Source organism: Curcuma longa, chromosome 6 (genome assembly GCF_044706935.1).
Source record: "Curcuma longa cultivar G26 ecotype Majalengka, Jawa Barat chromosome 6, ITB_CL_G26_1.1, whole genome shotgun sequence".
Lineage (NCBI taxonomy): Eukaryota > Viridiplantae > Streptophyta > Magnoliopsida > Zingiberales > Zingiberaceae > Curcuma > Curcuma longa.
In genome coordinates, this window is record NC_133866.1 from 7,578,245 (window position 1) to 7,598,956 (window position 20,712).

A 20,712-nucleotide genomic window follows, 5' to 3' on the forward strand; every position below is an offset into this window, starting at 1 on the left:
CTGAAATGAAATCTTACCGAGTTCTTTCCTCGCTTGATCAAGTGTTTGGTCGTCAACCTTCTTGATCTTCATTTGCCTTACCCTATAAGGACTTTCTCATGCCAAGAGCTCACCTCTTGGACTTCCTCGCTTGATCAAGAGTTTGGTCGTCGACCTTCTTGATCTTCATTTGCCTTATCCTGTAAGGACTTTCTCATGTCAAGAGCTCGCCTCTTGGACTTCCCTTTTGCCTCACGTCCGGTCTTCTTACCCACAAGGACTTTCCTCCATTTGCCTTACCCTTGTAAGGACTTTCCCGTGCCAAGAGCTCGCCCCTTCGATCCTCTCGGACTTCCCTTTTGCCTTACGTCCGGTCTTCTCACCCGTAAAGACTTTCCTCCATTTGCCTTACCTTGTAAGGACTTTTACTCACCAAGTGTTCGGTCAACCTTGACCCACTTGGACTTTCCTTTTGCCAACTTCCATATTGGACTTTCCATCTCGTGCCAAGTGTCTGGTCCTCCATGACCCACTTGGACTTCTCACCATCAAGTATTCAGTCAACCTAGACTTACTTGACATCTTGTCAACATATTGATCAAACATCAAAATCCAACTCAAGTCAAACCGAGCTTGGCCAACTTGGTCAATATTGACCTGAGGTTGATTGCACCAACATCAAGATCATGGTTCAAAAGGGACACCTAAGCACAAAATTTGAGACACCTATGAGTAATTATTTCAATTCATTCCTGGAGACAAAAAGGTGTGACCTGTAAAATGAATAAAGGATAAGCAAAAGCTCTTAATGATTCCTATATTATATTGCAGATGGTATAATGGGGTCAAGCATTACAAGATATTCTTAATAAGAAATCACCTATATAAATGTGAAGATGGGGCACTTCGAAAAAACTTATGAATCTCAAGTCCATAGCCAAAACAGACACAATAGAGAACTAATAGAAGCTTAGGGGTTATTGTGTGGGTATAGTTGTCTTGATTTATACTAACGGCTGAACAATTCAAGATATAATTCATTTGGCAAGCAACTAAATCCGATCGGATCCCACTATGGAAGGTTCAAAGTGACAAGGCAACTCTCCTAACGTGATAATCTTCCATTGAAACTCTTATTTGGGACTTAAAAACTTATTCATAATTTTCATTCATGTGGGAGATTATTAAAAAAAATTAGTTTTGATAACTAATAAATTAAATAGTGATAGGATGATTATTTTGCAAGTAGAACATCATAAATTAATTTCTTGAGTGAATGAGAAAATAATGTTTAAGATTATTCGATTAATGAAGGGTTGGTCTAGTATAATTAGATAAAAGTTTTAGCTTGCATACAAGCTGAGTTCATGGACATGAATATATGAATACTAACTCGAGTATGCATGAATGTGAATCCACGTGGAACTATTAAGGGGTAGAAAAAGTTGATTAAAAATCAAAATTATTTTTTTATATTTATTTGCAAATTAAGATTGAATAGTACAAATCTTGGCTCGATTTGGCTTGTCAATAGGCCTATTTAGAGTCTTAAGATTGAATAGCATAAATCTTGGCTTGATTTGGCTTGTCAATAGGCATATTTAGAGTCATCAATGACTTTGTACCAAAAGTATTTCATGTCTCATGATCAAAGTGTTTAGTGGCTCTAAAGATTAAGATTTGTGTCAAATAAACACAATTACACTCTTAGAGACCCCCTTAAGTCTATCCATATTATTTATTTTTTCAAAATTTTGAGCTCTTTAAATGTGTCAATGAGTTTTGATCACAGAGTTTTAACTTTTTCATTGATGGTTTAAAAGGACTTTTAGCAACCAGTTATTAATGGATGTAAAAGGCTCGTTTGTTCCAAAATTTTTTCTTAAAAGGACTTTTATAACCAGTTATTCGCTGGAGATGAAAGGTCCAAAATATCAATTAAGGAGTACATTATAAAAATGTCTAATCTTTATCTTTATTTTCCAAAAGTTAGAATTGTCAAACAACAATCTTATGCACTTGATCTTAATCTCTATACTTGTGTTTAGTCTTTTTATAAACTTAATTACCACACTCATAAAAACCAGTCAATTGGATATTTAGGTAATTAATTAGATAAGTTTTAGTCAACTAATAAATAAAATTAGAAGTAGGAAGCCTATCCATATAAAACTCGAGGCTATAAATAGAGTACAAAAGCGATCTTAAAATTAATTTTGAGGCCTTCTAGACTAAAAGACATTTTTTTAAATAATCTAGATATTGAATTTTTGTCATCCGATTAATTTTGAAGGTGAATAGTTCAATCTTATAAATCAGTCATTAAATAAATCCAAAAAATTCTGCAGCACCATTAATTCGAATTCCATGAACATGCGAAAATGTTGAAGTGATATTTAAATCCCACCGTGCCTTTTTATTAGCTCTTGATAGTTCAATTTAGTGTCTTGTTGGGTAACTAAAGTACATAAGCATAGATCATATCACTTTTATTTCCTATGAGAACTCCCATGTACCTACAAATATCACCATCACAAAACAGCAGCAGCGCATTCGTTAGTGATTAGTCATGCTTTTATAAAAATCAAAATTAGACGTACGCTATTGTATGATTTTATGATCACTGAAATTCAGAAGATCGATTATTACCTGCCCAACATCATGAGAGTAGCTTGAGGATTAGTTCCTGGGGAGAAACTGAAGGTGGATCCATCAATCACCCTCAGCCCGTCCACGCCGATCACTCTGTACTCATGGTCGACCACCTTCCCTACTTCACACCCGCCGTGGAAATGCCAAACGGTGGTAACGAGGTCCCTGCAGTATTGCTCCAACGAAGTGGCGTCTTGCGCACTTCTTCCTCTGTTATTGACGACTAAGCTTGCAGTGAGAGCCTGCAAGTACTCCACCGTTTGATTCGGATATCTGAATTTGGACAACGCTTGGGTATCGATCACTCTCGTGACCGTCTGCAATGCCTCCACGCATGTTCTAAGATCTTCAGGCTCCGTGAAGTAGTTGTAGGTTACTGATGGATTGTCCTCTGGGTCGAGATTCTTGAGACGAAGATATCCTCGGGACAGAGGCCTTGCCAATTTCTCAGCTATTACTCCTTGGAAGGAGTTGTCTCCCAAAAAGCCTGTCAAGGACACCACGTAGTAGCCCGGACGGATTCCGACAACTTGAGTCGGAGTGAGAGTCAGTGGCTCAGGCGAAGGCACGGCGAAAATGTTCGACGGGTTGTCGGCAATGCCATGGCCGACCATCGGCTGGTCCAGGACCACCTCGATGCCGAAAGACTTGAGATGGTCCGCGGGGCCGACGCCGCTCAACATGAGCAACTGCGGGCTACCGAGAGCGCCGGCTGACAGTATGATTTCGCCCGCTGAGAAGCCCTTGAGGCGGGCCTCGTGGATGTTGCCGGTTTCGTCCTTGTACACCACTCCGTACGCCTGCGGGTTCTTATGCTGGCCGGTAACGTTCTTGAACAAGATCCTCTGCGCAGTGGCTCGCAAGAGCACGGTGATCCTGGCGGGGTCGGCGTACTTGAGCAGATCGGCGGCTGTGTGGCGATGGCCGGTTGGGTCGAACGTGGTCCCCCCGACCTTGGTGCCTTCCAAGTGCTCGTAGGTGAAGCCGTTATCAGGGGTGACTCCGGCAGCCAAAAGCCCTGCCCTGAAAGCTGAAGTCCACTCCGTCAGTTGAGGCCAGAAAACCAACTCTCGCTCCACCCACTGGAACGACTGGTCGGCCAGCTTCGGGTTCAATCCCATATCCATTACCTCCCGGTGGCTGGCGCGCGAGTAGAACCCGCCGTTGATGCAGGTGCCGCCGCCGAGGCAACGAGCTCGTGTATTGATGACGCCATCCTCGGAGACGAAACGCTGCGCCGGCGAGGTCGGGGTGAGGTCGGCGAGGGTGTCGGGCCAAGAGGCGAGGTTGGAAACGTTAGGATTCCCGTAAGGCGATCCGCCTCTTTCCAGCACCAACACGTCGAACCTCTCCGAGAGGGTAGCGGCCAAGGGGCAGCCAGCTGTCCCGCCGCCGACGATGATGTAGTCGTGGTACGACACCCGTGGAGCATCTGCCGCATGCTTCACGAAGCCAAACGCTGGCGCTGTTCGCAAAAACCATGCGTATAACAACTAATTACGATAGGTATCATGGATTAAAAGGGCTCTTAATCATAAAAAAATTAAAAGGTATTGATTAATTAAGAAAAGGAGAAACATTACAGTTCTGAGCAAAGCAGAAGCCATTGAAGAAGAAGAAGATAATAATTGCAGCAGAAATGGGCATTCTTTGAACTTTCCAACTCCAGGATTCCCTAACTTGCCACTTAATCAATTAGCAGCATCTGCGGTGCATGGATACGATTGGATCGATCCTCCAACTTTATATAAGATAAGGATGAAACTTGCAGAAGAAAAGGATGACATTGTTGAAATTTAAAATTTATTTTATAATATTAAAATAATGTAGTAGATGGAGATAATAATTGCAACAGCAGCATCAGAAATGAGCATACTTGGACTTTCCAACTCCATGATTCACTAACTGCCACTTAATCAATTAGCAGCATCTGCGGTGCATGGATACAATTGGATCGATCCTCCAACTTTATATAAGATAAGGATGACATTATTGAAAAGGCTGACATTATTGGAAATTAAAATTTATTTTATGATATTAAAATAATATAGTAGGTGAAAATGATATGTTGATAATGTGATAAATAATGATGGTCATGTAACATTAATAGAAATAGAGGAATTGTCACGATCCAGATGTATCGTTCTTGTCCATCGCAAGGTACCTCACTCGATGATGATATAATAAAGGAATCAATATACAAACAGTGACATAACATAAAAGAACCGTCCATAATTTATTAGATAAAGTAAACTGAGGATGAGTTCATACAACCATTTATTAAGTCTAGGGGCAACCACCTGTACTCATAAAGGAAAGAAAATAACATAAACCATCAACTAAGGTAAAACAGACCGAAACGAAACACGTCAATGTCTCTGAGCAACTCTAAAACAAACTGGACCAGGGTAGTATTAGATCTGTGCCTGTAAATCTGGAAGCCAAAGAAAAGTGCAAACAGTTAGCCAAAAAATTAAATGGCTAAATGTGTAATCTTTTATATATATATATATATATATATATATATATATATATATATATATATATATATATATCATTCTCTTCATTTATTATTATATGAAAATTAGTAATATTACTATTATCGATCATCACCAGTATTATCAATCCTTGTTATTTAAGCAAGTTATATCATTACCATTATAATCTCAATATGGTCAAATGTTATAAACAGTGTCAACATTTATATAATTAATTAAAAAGTGCATAACAGGAGCCGATATCATCAGAGTGTAGTAATAACTTATATATATGTAAGCTAATAGCTTCCTCAGAATATACTGTCGCATACGTTATCTAACGTACGGGCTAACAACCCTCAATGGTGGAAGACTAGATAAATACTGACTGTGGCCTCTACTCTACCACAATAATATGTGATCGGTCAGTGCTCTGGACTAAGGGCTACATCACACCACCACTACTCAAGTGTACCATCCAATACTCTGGTAAACTCTGGTATAAAGCTAGACTCTTAATTAACACCTTTTAATATTTATTATTTTCTCTTATCTCATTTCTTGTTATATCTTTTTCATCAATTATCATTAGTGTTACATTCTTAGTATGTATATTCATCATTCAGTCTAAACGACCAACTCGAATCAAATTACATATCGTTCATTTATTTAGGTATCATAATCAGGTTTATAGGTAAAGGTAAGTATCAACAGAATGAAATATTAACAGTAAGAACTAAAATAGATCAAGCAATGTAATAATAGGTATCAACAGACAGAGTAAGTCAGAGTATCTATTAAATTTTAAAAACACTCTTTCCCATTTTAATTACCCCCAGATGAATCTCATGTGTGAACAGGAAGTAAATCCATTATTTTTACCCTTTTATGATTTAATTATTTTAACCCTATTTCAGTATTTTAAATATCACTTTAATCCCCTTTCTGAAATTAGGTGTATAAATATACATAATCAATTTTAATCTATTTATTTATGCACAAAGGTGTATACTGTTGGGTTGCAAAGGTGCAAACATAGTCCCACATGTATAACACATGGAAAAGATCATGGGTTTAAAAGGATGGAAGATATCTCCATTGACATGAGGCCTTTTGGGGAGAGCCCAAGAACAAAACCATGAGGGCTTAGGCCCAAAGTGGACAATATCATGCCATTGTGGAGATACAGACATCCTTGGGGACCCTACAATTGGTATCAGAGCGAGGCCGCTCTTCACCGGACTAACCGTCGGATGAGCCATGATCCGGATCTAACCATGTGGATTGAACCTTAAAACAAACGAAATGGGGGCTCCCATGTTTGAATCAAGAAGGACCAGACACCGGGTAGGAAGTCCTAGTAGGTCGGGTAGACCGAGGGGCATGAAGTCCTGATTGCGGCTGGGCAGAAAGTCCTAGTAGGTCGGGTAGACCGAGGGGCATGAAGTCCTGGTTGCGGCTGGGCAAGAAGTCCTAGTAGGTCAGGGTGGACCGAGGGGCAGGAAGTCCTGGTTGCGGCTGGGCAAGAAGTCGTAGTAGGTCGAGTGGACCGAGGGGCAGGAAGTCCTGGTTGCGGCTGGGCAGGAAGTCCTGGGCAGGAAGTCCTGGTTGCGGCTGGGCAGGAAGTCCTGGTGGGTCGAGGATTCAGACATCAAACGGAGGCTTTCCGTTTGAGGGGGACCTGTGGTTCTTTGTTTGAGGGGGGGATTGTTGGGTTGCAAAGGTGCAAACATAGTCCCACATCTATAACACATGGAAAAGATCATGAGTTTAAAAGGATGGAAGATATCTCCATTGGCATGAGGCCTTTTGGGGAGAGCCCAAGAACAAAACCATGAGGGCTTAGGCCCAAAGTGGACAATATCATGTCATTGTGGAGATACAGACATCCTTGGGGACCCTACATATACGAGTTAAAGGACAGAATGTACCCACTTTTATATCTACCAAAAGCTTCGAGTGTCAGCAGATCAACATGCTCTACTCGAACCAGTATCTACACATAATATAACTCAAATAATCAGACTATTATCTAGTGAGAAGAATAACACAAAGATCCAAACATTATTTACAACTCGAAGTCGACTGATTATTTTTTATCTCGCTTCCTCGTACTATCTACTATCCTTACATGAGTTCTCCATTCCAATCTAAATAACTTTCCTAATTACAAATCGATTAACAAAAGTATACCTTCTACGGATGGTTGTGGTTGCCAGAAAAGAGGGTAGCAATGCGCCCAAGGAGAAGGCAGCAACTAGGGTTCTCTCTTCGCTGTCAACTTCAGCAAGCTCCAACAATAGTCAAGAAGCAGGGACAATAAGGGGGGGTTATTTGCTGGAAAGAGCACAGTAGTGAGGGTGTTACTGTTGGAGTTGTCGGATGAGAAGAAAATTTTAGAAATGAGGGGGAAGTTACCACAAGGGAGGGTAGCGGTTAGGATTGCTTTCCCTTGGTCGCTGGCACCCTCGATTGCGATCGGCGATTGCGAGTCGCCCACCTTCGTCGTTGGCAGCCTCGATCGCGATCGGCGATTGCTGCTCGCCATAGCGTCGCAAGCGAAAGGCGGCAGAGAGGCAATCGCGACACCGGCAGAGGGCCATCGCATCTATGGGAGGAGACGGTGATCGCGGGCGATGGCGGCGTTGCGTTAGGGCAGAAGGCAGCGGCATTGCGTTAGGGCAGAAGGCAAAGGCTATGGGAGGAGGCAGCGGTGGGAGAGGGATTTAGGGCTAGGGTTCCCTAGGGTTTTCGCCGCTCATCTCTTTAAATCGCGTCCCTCACGAATCTCGCGATTTCCTCTCCGAGGAAAACGGAGATCGCGACTCTCTTTTTTTTATCGATTCTTAACATCCTCCTCCACTAAAAAAAATTTGGTCCCTAAATTAAAATAACTTAGGGAAATCGATACCTAAGGAAAATCGATGAGGATATTTGGTGCGCATATCGTCCTCACGCTTCCGCTACGTTACTCTGATCAGAGTGATGCCTCCATCCAACCTTCACGAGGTGGATGCTACATTACTTGCGAATTGATCATAACATAACCCAAACAAGGTTATTATTGATAAACTTGGATAGATAACCAAGGTTATCAATGATAACCCTAAACCAACCGTGCCCTCAAGGTGTGCTATTGGGAATTTGGGATTAACTTCATGCTATCACTCAAAGATATGACATCCCCATATAAAAAGAAAATAGGGCTGTGCATGGACTGGTTTAAGGGTAGATAACAGACTTTCTCAAGGTATTCTCAATGTCTTATGCTCAAAGTACAAGGTGAGTTCAAGAGGTAATAAGTAGGGATGTCAATGCCTAAAGGCCTAAATGGTAGCACAAAACTCTTTATCGTAGCTTAAGTAACACTTTTAAATTTCACAGAGATTTTTGCTAAAAATACAATGGGATGCCTTTCTTGGCTTGAGGTTCCTGTTATCCATATCCTAGAGGCAACTTAGAACGCCTCAAAACGTTTAGAGAGGTCAGGATGTTTTAGAACATAAGCCTTAGTCATATTTTCCTTAATCTCCCTAAAGGATGTAAATGTAGACAAGGAAAAAAATGATGCAGTTATGGGAGCAAGGAAATAAAAGAGTTTGTTATGTGAGCCTTTGTGTTGCAAAGTTTGCTACACACGGTTCCCATAGAACAAGTTACTAGAACAATTTAGAGGAATACTTTTTTTTTTTGAACAATCTAAAATATTATAATTAGATAGACTAACCTACATGTCACTCAAATCTCAGAAGGGCGGCATTGCAACAATCTCATGGTGTAAAGATGTTATGCAAGGTGACATTGATCATCTCTCATAGTGGTGAGCATCAAATTTCCTATAGAGGATGAAGGAGTGGCCTCGAGTGGAGGATCGTAAAGGTATAATTGATTTCGATCACAAGGAAGGTTTGGGGACCGAAGGAGATTAGAAGTTCCTACAGCCCAGGCAAAGGCGAAAGGAAGTCAAAGAAGGTTGTTAGGTGTCTCGTGGTTAGGGGTGAGCAAAAATTCGGTTAAACCGAATAAACTGATCAAATCGAACCGAATTTTTAATTCGGTTCGGTTATTTCGGAAGTTCGATTATTTTTTTTAAAAAAAAATCGGTTAATTCGGTTCGGTTTCGATTTTAAATTTTCTTATTCGGTTAAACCGAATAAATCGAATTAATTAAATTAAAAAAATAATTTATAGATTTTAAGTAAATAAATTTATAAATCTCTAATTTATTAGTAAAATTTTTATAATATTTAAAAAAATTCGGTTATTCGGTTGATTCGGTCGAAAACCGAATTAACCGATAAAATATCGGTTCAGTTTGTTCAATTTTTATTGGAAAATTCGGTCGGTTCGGTTGATTCGAAAAAAATCGATTTATTCAATTTTCGATTAATTCGGTTCAATTCGATTTGGTTTTAACCGAATACTCATCCCGACTTGTGGCTATTGTGCCGACTTGTGGCTATTGTGGTTGTTAAGAATAGGACGAACAGGCCATGAGGGGGGCATCAGTGATGTGGAACGCCATCGCTAGGATTAGGGGTGGGAAAAAATACCGAATTTTTGGTATACCGCAGATACCATACCGATATTTACCGTCCCATATCGAAAATTTCGGTACGGTATAATACCGTATCGAATTTTTCGGTATCAGTATCGGTATGAAATTATTATTTTTCGATATTTCGGTATACCAACATTTTCGGTATAATACCGTACTGAAATTATCAGTATACCAAAATTTTTAGTATTTTCGATGTAATATACCGAAAATTCGGTATATTCGGTGAGAAATTTTCGGTATGAAATTCATGAATTTTCGGTATGGTAACGGTATAGATTTTTTTATGCCGAAATTTTCGGACGATAATAAAATTCGGTATAACACCAAACGCACAAAAAGTGGTGTCATGCAGAAGGTTGTCGTTGTTATTGAGGTGGGTGGGTAGTCAACAACAATGATAGTGAATGAGGACTAGGAACTAGTTAGGAAAGGTTGGTAGCTAGGTGGCCATAGGTTGCTTAGATGGAGATGGCGTTGAGGATGTGACTTCATGTATCTCTGAAGCAAGCTCCAAGAGAATCAGTTAACACCAAACGCACAAAAAGCTAAAGATTAGTATTGAAATTGAAATAGGTTTAGCTAATCTCAAATAATTCCTTAGCATAGAGATGACTCGTTCAGAGGGAGATATTTATATCTCACGATATAACAATGTATTTGATATACTTAAAGAAGTTAACATGCTAAAGACTAAATCAATAGATACTCCCATAGATCTTAATGTGATGTTGATAGAAGAATAGTAAGAACCACTAATTGACCTTGGGATAATCAAAAAGATAAGTAGAAAATCTGAACTATCTCACGATCACTAATTATCTCATAGTCACCAAACTTCAAGTCACCAAATCTGACATCTCAGTTGCTATTAATATGATTTGTTAGTTTCTAAAAAAAAACTATATTACAACCATTAGATAGTATTTACAAGGATGCTACACTACTTGAAGGGTGCAGTACAGAAAAATATCTTATGTTATGATTGAAATAGTATTTAGATCGTATGTTCTCTTAAAAGGAAACCTTTTTTCTTAAAAGAGTTAAAAAGCAAAGAAAATGAAAAAAAAATCAAATACAAAGGCAGAATATAGGGCTATGACCCTAGCAACATACGAGCATGTTTAGACTAAGCATCTAATGATCAAGCTAGTATCAAAGCCGATGAAGTTTTATTGTGACAATCAACCTAAGAGGTATATAGCCTTGAATACGGCTGCTGCTCGCGTCCTTCTTTTTTTGTAAAATGGTTAAACAATATAAATATTGGTCGTCACTCGACATGGCAGATAAAATGCAAGATTATCATATCATTTGTTAGACTTCCATGTCTGATCGACTGGCGCCTCTGATAGCTTTTGACCCTGATCGACTACAAATCCACCCGAGTCGACTCCAGTCGAAGTGGCGCAAAATCGTCGCGCTGAATTTTCGGAACTGTCTCTCTGGAGTCGACTCCAGTCCCATCTAGGTCGACTCCAGTGACAGAAATTGGCTTTTTATCTCAGAGTTAGATTTCGATCGATTTTTCCATTCATGCAAAAGTGTTAGCAAATAACATGCAAAATAAGATTATTTTTGAGTCAGTTCCTGGAACCAACTCAAGGGTTTAACTTCACATTTTCAGTGAAATCCTGGGTTAGACCGACGCCTAATGTTCCTTGGGAACGCATCCTCACCCACTTCACTCAAGAGAATTTACCTGAATGTCAACCGCTCTGACTCGTTGGACTTTTGCTCGGCTCTGTCCTCGGCCCCCGGGGTTTGTGCTGCGGCTCGGTCCTTCCCCGTCGACTAGCATTAATCTGCTTGTGCTCCCTGCACCAACAATTATCTCATAGCCAACAAACTTCAAGTCACCAAATCTGACATCTCAGTTGCTATTAATATGATTTGTTAGTTTCTAAAAAAAAAATCTATATTATAACCATTAGATAGTATTTACAAGGATGCTACACTACTTGAAGGGTGCAGTACAGAAAAAAAATCTTATGTTATGATTGAAATAGTATTTAGATCGTATGTTCTCTTAAAAAGGAAACCTTATTTCTTAAAAGAGTTAAAAAGCAAAGAAAATGAAAAAGTCAAATACAAAGGCAAAGGCAGAATATAGTGCTATGACCCTAGCAACATACGAGCATGTTTAGACTAAGCATCTAATGACCAAGCTAGTATAAAGCCGATGAAGTTTTATTGTGACAATCAACCTAAATTGCTAAGCGGGCTTGAAGTTGAATATATTTATAATAACACAGGTTTTTTTTAATATATTGAACTAGCTTAAGGGAAAATGTCATGAGATAATTGGATTCATATATAAATGTATAAGATACAAGGGTCCATTTTTAAATTCCATATTCATAATAATATCTAAATATAGATAGAAGGATCACCTAAGGTCACGTGGATTAATTCCTAATGACTCTAATTTATTAATCAACACATTCAATTTATAATTTTTGGTATAAAAATATATGTCAATCCTTTAATAAACAATATAAAAAAAATGATAAATCCCAGTCAGTCTCGTGGACTCAATCCCTGGGGGTGGCCGGTCCGGTCCCACGGAAGTTTCCCACCGACCACCAGGGTAAATCGGGAAGCGCATACGGCAGTCAATCCAGATGCCCAACATCCTTTGATTGTGTTCCCCATTTAGAGAAAAATTCCAGCAAATACGCCGTAGCTGGGGATCGAACCGCGGGTCCCTGAGTTACAACCCGGATGTCCTACCGTTGCACCATTGCCCCAAGGATTTTAATAAACAATATAGAATAATATCTAAAGTGTCCATCACTTATAAAACAAGTTGATACTTATGAGTTATATGCTATCAAATAGCATTAACTCATTAGGTTAAGATTTAGCTAGAACGGAAGACAAACCAAAAACTTAAATCTAAATTGAATCATGGTTCAATTATGGTTACAGTTAAAATCAAGATTTGGCTCCTGTTTGATCTGGCTATATGTCAACGACTGCTGAATCTAACCATAAAAAGGTATTAAAATTTAATTGCCTAACATTAATACTAAGGCATAAAGATTTATGTCAAGTCAAGCTTATAGAGAGATAGAGTTCAATTGTCAAGATTAGTCTCTAATTAATTCACAATTCAAAATAAATATCTAGTTAAGATTTAATAAGTTAACAATCATTAGATTATGAATGTATTAAAGAGAATAGTTATTAATGAAAATATCTAGTGATTACGATTTAACTAATTCAAATTCAATTTTATTAAAATTTTAATTAGACTAAATCAAGATTATGAAACACAGCCTTAAGAGTAATGAGCAACTCATAATATTCAAATCAAAGCTATATGGTATAAAAAGTCCACTGTAATATAATGAATGTGTATCTAACATGCATATCTATTGAAGCAATAATAATTGTGGATTATAAAACTTATATCATATCCAAAAAGAAATATGAGTTGAAGCATCTATTAGCATTTACTGATGGAGAAATGAGGTTGTATAAATATATCAATCAAACTTCTCTACTTTCATGCCAACTAAAATTACATATCATGCCTCATCTACTCACCGTATTTGTTTTTTTTTTTATATTCCATCAATTTACACTAGTAACTAAAACAATCATCATTAATGCCCTTAACAAAATGTATGCAATATAATAATAATTTTGCCTCAATATACTTCCTTTAATTAGTCGAGAGAGAAGTACTGTTTATTTAGAAAATCAAAAAAAAAAATATAGATGAGTCTTTTTTTTTTCGTTCTCTCATTTTTTTTTCACTTTCTTCTATTAAAGAAAAGATATCGATAAATCAATCAAGTTGATTTTGATGACGAAAAAGGCAACGATGTCATAGTCTTTGGAGCTAGATGTGCTATAGATGTACAAGCACACTTAACTTCAGAGTTCTGATGAGATCCGGTGAACATAAACACCAAGTTACAGATGAGGTTCTGAGAATAACTCATCTATTCTTGATTTACAAAGTTTAACTGCATATAATCCGTACAGAGCCTTCAGGAACCATCTTTTTTCTTCACGAACAGAACTGGAGCTTCTCAAGGAGAAATACTAGGGCGAATGAAACTCTTGTGGAGTAACTCTTAAAGCTAGACCTTGAGTTCCTCCAGTTCTTTTTGGTGTCATCCGATATGGAGTCATAAATTAATTAATTGAGTGAATGAGAAATTAATGTTTAAGATTATTCGAGTAATGAAGAATTGATGTGCATACAAGCTGAGTTCATATGAATAGAATACATCAAGTATGCATAAATCTAAATCCACGTGGAACTATTAAGGGGTTGATAAAAAATCAAAATTATTTTTTTAAATAAATTTAGATTGAATAGCACAAATCTTGGCTACACCAGTCTTAAGATTGAATAGCACAAATCTTGGCTTGATTTGACTTGTCAGGCCTATTTAGAGAATGACTTTGTACCAAAATCAGTCACTCTCTAAAGATTAACATTTGTATCAAATAAACACAATTACACCACCCCCGTCTATCCATATTATTTATTTTTTTAAAATTTTCTTTTTAAATTTATCAAGAACTACCCATGTAGTTTTTGCCAAAGGTAATTGACAAATATCACCATCACTTAAAATGACTTTTACAAAAAAAAAAGGTCCAAAATATTAATTAAGGAGGTGGGTGGTCGTTAGTGATTAGCCATGCTTTTATAAGTGAAATCAAAATTGGAAAGACGTACGCTATTTTATATTTATGATTTTATGATCATTGAAAATCATAAGATTATTATTACCTGCCCAAAAAAAAAACATCATGATACGTAGCTTGATTTTATGATCATTGGATTAGTTCCTGGGGAGAAACTGAAGGTGGATGCGTCAATCACCCTGAGCCCGTTCACGCCTATCACTCTGTACTCATGGTCGACCACCTTCCCTACTTCACACCCGCCATGGAAATGGTAAAGGGTCTGAGCGAGGTCCCTGCAGTATTGCTCCAACGAAGTGGCGTCTTGCGCACTTCTTGTTCTGTTATTGACGACTAAGCTTGCAGTGAGAACCTGCAAGTACTCCACCGTTTGATTCGGATATCTGAATTCGGACAACGCTTGGGTATCGATCACTCTCATGACCGTCTGCAATGCCTCCACGCATGTTCTAAGATCTTCAGGCTCCGTGAAGTAGTTGTAGGTTACTGATGGATTGTCCTCTGGGTCGAGATTCTTGAGACGAAGATATCCTCGGGAGAGAGGCCTTGCCAATTTCTCAGCTATTAAGCCTCCTTGGAAGGAGTTGTCTCCCAAAATCGCTGCGGCCAAAAAGCCTGTCAAGGACTCCACGTAGTAGCCCGGACGGATTCCGACGACTTGAGGCGGAGCGATAGTCAGTGACTCAGGCGAAGGCACGGCGAAAATGTTCAACGGGTTGTCGGCAATGCCATGGCCGACCATCGGCTGGTCCAGGACAACCTCGATGCCAAAAGACTTGAGATGGTCCGCGGGGCCGACGCCGCTCAACATGAGCAACTGAGGGCTACCGAGAGCGCCGGCTGCCAGTATGATTTCGCCTGCTGAGAAGCCCTTAAGGCGGGCCTCGTGGATGTTGCCGGTTTCGTCCTTGTACACCACTCCGTACGCCTGCGGGTTCTTATGCTGGCCGGTAACGTTCTTAAACAAGATCCTCTGCGCAGTGGCGCGCAAGAGCACGGTGATCCTGGAGTGGTCGGCGTACTTGAGCAGATCGGCGGCTGTGTGGCGATGGCCGGTTGGGTCGAACGTGGTCCCCCCGACCTTGGTGCCTTCAAAGTGCTCGTAGGTGAAGTCCTGGGGTGAAGGCCTCCGAAGTCCTGCTCTGAAGGCCGAAGTCCAGTCCGTCAGCTGAGGCCGGAAAACCAACTCTCGCTCCACCCACCGGAACGACTGGCCGGCCAGCTTCGCGTTCAATCCCATATCCATCACCTCCCGGTGGCTGGCGCGCGAGTAGAACCCGGCGTTGATGCAGGTGCCGCCGCCGAGGCAACGAGCTCGTGCATTGACGACGCCATCCTCGGAGACGAAACGCTGCGCCGGCGAGGTCGGGGTGAGGTAGGCGAGGTTCTCACCGAAAGAGGCGAGGTTGGAAACGTTGGGATTCCCGTAAGGCGATCCGCCTCTTTCCAGCACCAACACGTCGAACCTCTCCGAGAGGGTGGCGGCCAAGGGGCAACCAGCTGTCCCGCCGCCGACGATGATGTAGTCGTGGTACGAGACCCGTGGAGCATCTGCCGCATGCTTCACGAACCCATACGCTGGCGCTGTTCATAAAAACCATGCATATACAACTAATTACGATATATAGTTAACATGGATTAAAAGGGCTCTTAATCATAAAAAAAGTATCGATCAATTAAGGAAAGAAGAAACATTACAGTTCTGAGCATAGCAGAAGCCACTGAAGATAATAATTGCAGCAGCAGCAACAGAAATGAACATTCTTTTGCTTTCCAACGCCATGATTCACTAAATGCCACCAAGTTAATTAACAACTTCTGCGGTGCAGTGCATGTATTGGATTGATCCTTCAACCTTATATAAGCTAAGAATGACGGCCATAATTGACTAAGATAATAGTTAAGAAATACGTACTTCGAATAAAATATGATTAAATATGTGTTAGTCACGCTTAGACCATTACTATAAGGTTTCGCGTGGGGAGACAAGTATAACTTCGAGATGGAAATAAATAAAATAAGAAATATAGAAAAAGGAATTGGTCAATAAAATTTTAAAAATATAAAAATTAAGAATCCGGTCAATAATAATGACCCCGTCAATATGATTTTAAAAATATAAAAATTAAGAATCAGGTCCATAATAACGACCCTGCTGATTGTTGAAAAGTAATTGCTGATCTATATATTACGATATTGTGTTGATTTGATCTTTTAAAAATATATATTCTAATTCACTCAGTTGACAAAGATTTTAGAAGATATTTATTTTTCAACATTTTGTTTTAATTTCCATAGCAAGTCAAGACGATAAATAATTTATTAAAAACCACAAATTTAATTTCTTCAAAAACGTGAGAATTATATATTGATCATCTAGATGTGTTGATCGCAAGAGAAGATCAAATATGTTGCGTGGAGACTAGTATCAGTGACTTTTGATTATTCCTTATAAACGTGAGAATTATTATTCGAGTACCCTAGAAAATAATAGATTCACTTCCTATAGTTCAGATTGCTTTAGACACCATGTGATTTGTTAATTAATTTTAAAATATTGTCTAGTTAATTTCTTAAAAGAGGAATAATATAATGTTTTAAATGTGGTGAAAATATTTTCTATAAGTCAAAATTATAAGATTCTCACGATAGTGTTCTTAGGTGGGTCTTTTTTTCATTTATATCTTTAACCTCTATTTAAGGCACACTGTTGTTGTATTACCCTTTAAACATTTTTTGTTGGTTTAATCAATCATTTTAGTTTTTTAGCCAAGAACATATGATATACTAAGGAAATATTTTCTTTTTTCATTTTCATAGTATTATTAGAGCTTCTCATCCAATTTTCTCATAAAGTCTATCAAAGAGAGGCCCCATGACCTTTCCCTCATATGTATAAGTATTTCTCTTAATTTTTTATTTTTCATCTAGTTGCACTTGTATACTTTTCTATTCTTCATATCATTATTTTCAATCATCATTACACTAGGAACGAGACCTTATAAATGTGAAGCTTATTGACACTTATTTCTCTATACCTCTCTGATTCGATCAAACTCTTTTATCATTGCATTTTATAGTTTGTTCTTGCATTCTCAATTATCATGGCACTAAAGTTGCATGATCCATCATACACTTGGTTTGAGTCTTCACTAAGTGGATCGTCTTAATTACCTCGTATTAAATTTCGTGTAAGAGGTCTTAAATTAAATATTCAACTGAAGTTCTTTTAAAGTGGTATAAGGTTACAATCTTATTTATATTTGGCTTCTATTCCAAAATTTTTAAAAGTAATGTTGAAAAATAAAAAACATTAAGAAAAATATATAAACAGTTTCTTAAATACATCGTGAATCAAAATAAAAAAGTACATAAATGTTATTAACAAACACTACAAATTTGTATTTTTTTTCAAAGGAGACAATTAGTATGAATTCATTTCTATGGTGATTTTGAACTTAGGGTTTATTTTGAATTGGGATTCCTTGACCTTTTTTTAATGTTCTAGTGCTAACCATTCCAATCACTTGACTTTTTAATGTAGAGTTTGAAATGTCAAACCGACCAAGTCATAAGGAGCACTTGAGTTCATCTCAATAATTAAATATTGTAAAAGTTAATACATAGAATGCTAATATAAGTATTTGAAATATTAAGAAATTTAACTTGTTAATATAGTAATTACAAATTTTTATTAAAGTAGTATGAGTACTTAATTAGTTGCATATACCTCTTTTACTTGTTATTCAAATATATGTAATTTGTAAAATCGCTAGTATAAACTTTTTTAATAATTTATTTTTGAATGACTGAGGCATCTTATATGCATATATTTTTAAGTAGGGGGTTTGATGTATTCCTTTAAAATTATTTTTGGTAGCCACGTATTACATATTTAAAAAATATTTTTGATGGAGTACGTAGTTTTTTCCATTAATTGGGTGAAATTTGGAAAGGGTCGTTCTATTCCCAAATATATTTTATTATTATGATTTTAGTTTGAAATAAAATTTGGTGTTTTAGTTTGAGATTCCTTATGTTTTTTGAATTTTTGAATTTGGTCGTTCTATTCCCAAATTTCGTTCTTATGATTTTAGTTTGATAAAATTTGATGTTTTAGTTTGTTTTTTGAATTTGTACTGATTAGTGGATAGCGAAGATGTTAATCGTCCATATTTTACTTAATTTGAATTGGTTCTTACCGAGTTTAGTACAGATCAGTGCTAAATCCCACAAGATTTATGTTAATTAGATCTTTTAGTAATTAATTAAATAAGTTTTAGTCAACTAACAAACTACTTGTTGACATATAAAATTAGAAGCATTTGTGGAAGCTTATCCATATAAAACTTGAGGCTATAAATAAAGTGCAAAAGAGACCATAACTTAATCACTTAGGCTACGTTTGGTAGGACGTAATGTAATCACGCTTGTAATATAATCAAGTTTGTAATGTAATGTAATAATGTAATCAAGATTGCATTACTATGTTTGGTAGAAAGAATGCATGTAATTTTTTATTACAAGGATGATTACGTTACAGTGTTTGGTGTTCATTATTTTCAGTAAAGAATATAATTTTTATTATTATAAAATATCAATAATATCCTTTCTCCCTAACGCATCATCTACCAAATTAGTCGATGAATGTCTCCACACAGGTGTAGTAATACAATATTTAAAAGAATAAATAAAAAATTAATTTTAATTAATAAAAACCAATATTTTAATGATAAATCAGAGAAAATAAGTCTGAACAAGAGGACGAATTCTTTAGGATTTGCATAATTGGAGAAAAATAAGGGACCAACTCGCCTTCGATTCAAGCCAAAGGCAGAGCTTGAATTACAGGACCACAACATCCACAACCACATTAGGAAAAAGCAACATCTTTCTTTGTCCAATCGATGATGCTGTAGTTTTCCTAAAGTAAGGATTTTCTTTTGTTCAGATTTAAACTATGTTTTTTGATCAAGAATCGGGGGAATGGTAGCAAAAATGCCGATCAGTAAAGACTAAATGATCGGAGATGAAGGTGTCTCCCAAACGTCGAACACATTCTCCTCGCTATGCAGGGCGAAGAGTCGATCGCCGCCTATCAAAAAGTCGCAGATTGAGCCGCCGAAGCTCCGCCTGAGCATGGACGTCAACACCCATTCGGGCCCGTAGAAGACTGAGATGTCGTCGTTCATGGAGGAGAAGAGCTGGCCGTCGTGCATCGCGAGTTTGGGGTAGCAGCTCTCTTCGTTAGGAGCTTTTCGGTTCGTGAGCTTGCTCCTTGAACTCCACCGCACGCCACCGGTGTGGCTCCTCAAGTCGATGAAGCCGAGGTCGTCGTATTGGTTGACGACGCAAATGGAGCAGGTTTCTTCGACAGCGGTGGCGTGGATGATGCGCTTCTTGTCGAGGGAGGTCGAAACCTATGTGTTGGCGTCGGACCACGACCACACCACGCCCTTGGCTCTGAAGTCTAAAAGGCCGATGAAATTGGTGTCTCTTCTAGGGAACAATGTCGCCACCATGAGACACTTGTCGGCGTCGAGCCACTACAGCTTGTTGGCGTCGCCGAGCGAGCAATCCAACGGCTCGTAGAAGAAGTCAACCTGTTCGCCGAGCGAGCAATCCAGCGGAAGGGTATATTTGGTATGATAAAAATAGAATCCGTAATGTAATCAGATTCCGCATTATTTCCTTTGTAATCGAGATTACAAATCTTGGCTCTTTTTTTGTAATGCAATTACATTACATTACATCTCTAAAATATTACCAAACAAAATAAATCATCTTGTAATGTAATCCTGATTACATTACAAGTTTGATTACCCCTTACCAAACATGTCCTTAGTGGTTTTGACGTAATCCCACTCTTTCCATGTTTATCGTGAACCATGTTTGGCAGAGCTCAAGTGCTGAGATGGCAAAGTCAACGGCCCCTAGGATTGAGTCGTGCATATATGATGGAGTCGAGAGTGGACAAGTCACTTAGTCGGGTGTGAACAACGACCGGAGGAGGGGGGATACTAAAGAGTCGAGAGTATATGAGAGACCTAGGTCAAGGGCCCAAGTATCTTTCCAAAGTTAGTTTGTCGGCTTACGCTATGCTTTCCGAGTGATTCTATTGGTTGGGGTTATGCTTCCTGAGTGACGCTGTCGGCTGGGGTTATGCTTCCCAGATTGATTTGACTCGCTTGGGGTCTAAGTTTCTTGGGCTCAACGGGCTGAGTGAGCTCAACTTAACTCGAACTCACCTTTGATCGAACTTGATTCCAACTGAAACAGGTTTGACTTTGACTTACAACTCAACATAACTCTTGACTCACTAGCACATGGGATGACCGATAATATCCGCTATATCAAATGTATTTAGCAAATTAG

At 38.5% G+C, this 20,712-nt stretch overlaps 2 protein-coding genes across 2 annotated transcripts; both read right to left on the minus strand.

Moving 5' to 3' along the window:
• Positions 1 to 2,353: 2,353 nt before the first annotated feature.
• Positions 2,354 to 4,352, minus strand: LOC141830422 (protein HOTHEAD-like). The gene is made up of 3 exons (XM_074717854.1): positions 4,215 to 4,352; positions 2,629 to 4,096; positions 2,354 to 2,495 (listed from the first exon to the last, which is right to left on the minus strand). The coding sequence occupies exons 1-3, from the start codon at positions 4,276 to 4,278 to the stop codon at positions 2,438 to 2,440; spliced, it is 1,590 nt and encodes a 529-aa protein (XP_074573955.1). The 5' UTR covers positions 4,279 to 4,352; the 3' UTR covers positions 2,354 to 2,437.
• A 10,088-nt stretch (positions 4,353 to 14,440) lies between these two features.
• LOC141830535 (protein HOTHEAD-like) lies at positions 14,441 to 16,120 on the minus strand. The gene is made up of 2 exons (XM_074717946.1): positions 16,036 to 16,120; positions 14,441 to 15,921 (listed from the first exon to the last, which is right to left on the minus strand). Exons 1-2 carry the CDS (start codon positions 16,118 to 16,120, stop codon positions 14,441 to 14,443), a joined length of 1,566 nt encoding a protein of 521 aa, XP_074574047.1.
• Between the last annotated feature and the right edge of the window lie 4,592 nt (positions 16,121 to 20,712).

Excerpts from the sequence above, each read along its gene's own strand:
- LOC141830535 (XM_074717946.1), bottom strand. The coding sequence starts at position 16,120 with ATGGCGTTGGAAAGCAAAAGAATGTTCATTTCTGTTGCTGCTGCTGCA. Across the intron at positions 15,922-16,035 it reads CTTCTGCTATGCTCAGAACT|CGCCAGCGTATGGGTTCGTG; the intron begins GTAATGTTTCTT and ends TTTTATGAACAG.
- LOC141830422 (XM_074717854.1), bottom strand. The coding sequence starts at position 4,278 with ATGCCCATTTCTGCTGCAATTATTATCTTCTTCTTCTTCAATGGCTTC. Across the intron at positions 4,097-4,214 it reads CTTCTGCTTTGCTCAGAACT|CGCCAGCGTTTGGCTTCGTG; the intron begins GTAATGTTTCTC and ends TTTTGCGAACAG. Across the intron at positions 2,496-2,628 it reads ACTCTCATGATGTTGGGCAG|GTACATGGGAGTTCTCATAG; the intron begins GTAATAATCGAT and ends TGATATTTGTAG.